Raw genomic sequence first — 3500 nt, forward strand, 5'->3', positions numbered from 1 at the left:
GGCCCGAGCGTGGGTGAGTGGTGGGCAGGCCAGGGAGGAAGAGCTGCTAAGCAGACCACCACCTAATGTGGCTGGCTGGCAGACCTCTGGGCTGAAGCAACTAGGAAGGAACTCAAGAGTTCCATGCCTGGGAAGATGGACCTGACGGAGGTCAGGAAGCCTTCAATTCAATCCAAACCCCGCCTGCTCTAACCAAACCATTTACAAGACCAAATGCATGGCTATGAAACCGTTTTCAGGGTGGCTTTGCCTGTGTCCTCCCCATTCTTCACATACAAAAATCCAGATGAAAATCAGCTCCTCCACCCCCTCCAGACACAGCGAGTCACTTGGCCTCTGCCCTCCAGCCTGGAAAACATTTCTGGAATATGTTATTTCACAAAGGGCACGGAAGCCCATCTAGCAGGTTTCAAAAACCTGGACTTAATCCTCTGATCTCGTGGAACATCAACCCAGAAACAATGAGGGAAGGCAGCCCTACCGATATTCTACACTGCACAAAGCTGGCTCCCACCATTTGCCCAGGTACCCCCCCCCCCACTCTCCATTAAGAAGATAGCCCCTAGGTGTTTTTCTCCCCCCCCCACCAAAAAGCCAGAGCACGCTCCAAAACAAAAACCAAATTTATTCAGCAGACATTTTAATTAAGAAATCCTATAAATCAGGACCACCACAAGTTCTGACACTCCGGTGCGAAGTGTACGTCAACAGCTACATCTGGAGGATGAACAAGCCATTGAATCTGTTTTTTAAAATTGGTTTAGCTACCTTAAGTGTGGGGGTGGCACTTTACTTAAAGTGCCGTCAAGTTTCACAAGGGTAAAGCCAGCGGGTTCTCCTCTCGGAGAGTCACATTTTGAACACGGTTTCATTCACTCACAAGAAGAGCTGGTGACAGGAGAAAACTGTGAAGGGTGAGGACCCACACAAAGGCTCAGGCCCACAGCTCCACAGACGGCCAGAACCGAGCAGAAAAATGGCCAGGGTCTCATCTATCCCATGCAGACAGCAGAACGGGTGGAGTAAGAAAGTCTGGCTGGGAGGACAGGGGAGACTGTTTATGACTGTTTTTGAGAAAGCTCATGGCACGGCCAAGCGTGGCCCCACGGGAGGAGGAGGAGGAGTTGTTCTGGAAAGAGGAAAGCACAGAAAAACACAAATAACTCTCCCCTCTCTGCCTCTGTTTGTCCTCCACGGACTCCAAGAGGTAGCAAAGCACACATGGCTCTTCTTGGAGCAAGAGAAAGAAAAGTCACAGGGGTGAATTTAGCTCTCCCAGGAACCCCACAGCCTTTTGCACACAGCAAACTGTGACCTTGAACCACAGGTGGCAAGGTCAAGTCAGTTAAAAGTCCACATTCAACTCCAACTCTACCCACCTTTAAAATTCTCCACCTCCCTCCAACCCCCTAACAGGACCTCCCATCTCCCACCCCGACCAAACACCAATTAGGTGGGAAGAAGGGGGTGATGGCAACCCACACACCAACAAGCTTTGACGTTCTTCTTCCCTCCCGAACTTCTTTGCACAGCAATTGTAGCACCATTTCCACTAAGCTCTTCCACCGGAAAATAAAGAAAATGTATGCGTATCATTAGTTTTCAAGTATTGTTATAAAGCCCGGGCGACACCCGCCCCTTGGAGCCCAATCTTTAAACAATCCAAGTACACGACGCCCCCAAGGGTTAAGTCAGGTACAAGTCGATGCAAGTAGCTGCCACAGTTCTCCCAGTTTATCCCAGGTCCTTGGCGCCGAGGTGGCCAGGGAAATTCTCACGCGGCACGTCTGCGCCCTGGCCGGTGCATTTCTCCACGCTCTTGTTCTCCGACAGCCTCGCTGGGGCCGGCAACTTCTCGCTTTGAGGTCTCTCCCCACGCGTCTCCCGCAGCCTGGGCGGTTACTCCCAGGACGGCGACGGCGGCTTCAGCTCAGTGTTGGGGAGGGCAGGACGCTGTTGGGTCTGCGCAGAGGCGTCCTCTTCCTCCTCCAGGGGCCCCGGGTCAGTGTAAGGCGCCGGAGGGCTGCAGGGCGACAGGGTCCAGTCCGCTGCGGCCGCCTCCGAGCCCAGAGGCGCCCGCGGGGCTCGTGGCTGCCACGGCGGCGACGGCTCGCTGGAGCCTCCGCACGGCCTCCTTGATGAGGTTCCCCGAGAGCACCAGCTGCTGCAGGAGCCGGTGCGGGTCGTCGTCGCGGGCGCGCGTCCCGGCTGGGGGCCATCGTCGCTGCTGCAGGCGGCGGGAAGCGGCGGCGCCCCGCAGCCATCCTCTCCGGCACGGCCCCGGCAGCGCGCTGGGGCCTGCGGCGAGCTCGGCCACGAAGTAAGGCGCAGCCCGGCCCCGCACGCGGCCGCGGTCCCCGAGGGCGCAGCGCAGGGCCCCCGGGGGCGCCGGGTCCACCGGCTCAGCCGGCGCGGGTGCCGGCGGCAGAAGCAGTGGCAGCGCCGGCGGCCGGGCCTTGTCCGCCCGCACGGCCGCCGGGGGCCGCGGGGGCTGCAGCGGCTGCCCCGGGGGCGCGCACGGGGAGGCCGGGCTGTCCTGCGCCGCGTCCAGCTGCAGCGTCTCGCCGATCTGGGCCACCAGCAGGTCCACCTCGCCCGAGCCGCCCAGCGTCACCGACTGCTCCAGCAGGAGGAAGCTGTCCTCCTCCTCCTCCTCCTCCGCCTCCCCCTCCGCTTCCTCGCCGGCTTCCTCTTCTTCCTCCCTCCGGCACGGCATGGCCCCCCGCCCGGGCACCCGGAGTTCGGCGGCCGGCAGGACTCGGTGGGTCGCGGTGGAGCGGGTCGCGGGTCGCGGGGGTGAGGCCGAAGCGGGGCCCGGGCCGGTGTTGGGGCCGGGGCGGACACGGAAGCGGGAGTCCGCCAGACACTCACGCTGCTCGCCTGCAGCCGCGGGAGCCGGAATCCTACCGGCTCGGGGTGATTTGTAAACAATGGGTGACGTCGCCGCCGGGCCCTACCACCGCGCGGGGCCGGGGTGGGGTGACGCGCGAGCAGGGGCTGGGCTGCGGGTGGTCGCGGGCGGTGCAGGGCCGCGGGAGGAGCCCTCTGGCGTTTGCTCCCAGTACCTACCCAGGAGGGGGTCCCGGGAGCGGGGAGAGCTGCGTACTTCCTCCGCGCGGTAACCAGCACGAAAACACGCCGACTCTGAGGTGGTCTGGTTGGTTTCTCCCACTCGCGGACACACCCACCCACACACCCGACCCCTCCTCCTCCGACGCTTCCTCGCTTCCCACGTGTCAGCAACGCCTGGGCCCGCCCCGCTCCTCCCCCGCGCACCCGCAGTCACCCGGACCTGGCGTGTTGGGGGAGGGGAGGGCTCCGCCGGCGTCCCGGCTTCGCCGCGGTGGGGGCAGGGAAAGAAGGAGGGGATTGGGGTGCAGAGGGGACACTGCAAAGGAGGGCAGGTTCGTTATGGATCCGCTCTCTGAGACTTTCCCTCTGCCTTGTCCTCCAGTCCGCACGGACACTGGGAGAGAAGGACGCGCCACCGCAGGGCTAAA

General features: G+C 61.9%; 1 protein-coding gene across 1 annotated transcript; it reads right to left on the minus strand.

The window, feature by feature from the left end:
• Nucleotides 1-605: 605 nt before the first annotated feature.
• On the minus strand, nucleotides 606-2885 carry LOC111145112 (FRAT2, WNT signaling pathway regulator). The gene has a single exon (XM_022499764.1). It carries the CDS (start codon nucleotides 2714-2716, stop codon nucleotides 2003-2005), a length of 714 nt encoding a protein of 237 aa, XP_022355472.1. The 5' UTR covers nucleotides 2717-2885; the 3' UTR covers nucleotides 606-2002.
• Between the last annotated feature and the right edge of the window lie 615 nt (nucleotides 2886-3500).

Source organism: Enhydra lutris, unplaced genomic scaffold (genome assembly GCF_002288905.1).
Source record: "Enhydra lutris kenyoni isolate GAN:26980312 unplaced genomic scaffold, ASM228890v2 scaffoldscaffold12, whole genome shotgun sequence".
NCBI classification, from domain to species: Eukaryota; Metazoa; Chordata; class Mammalia; order Carnivora; family Mustelidae; genus Enhydra; species Enhydra lutris.

Excerpts from the sequence above, each read along its gene's own strand:
- LOC111145112 (XM_022499764.1), bottom strand. The coding sequence starts at position 2,716 with ATGCCGTGCCGGAGGGAGGAAGAAGAGGAAGCCGGCGAGGAAGCGGAG.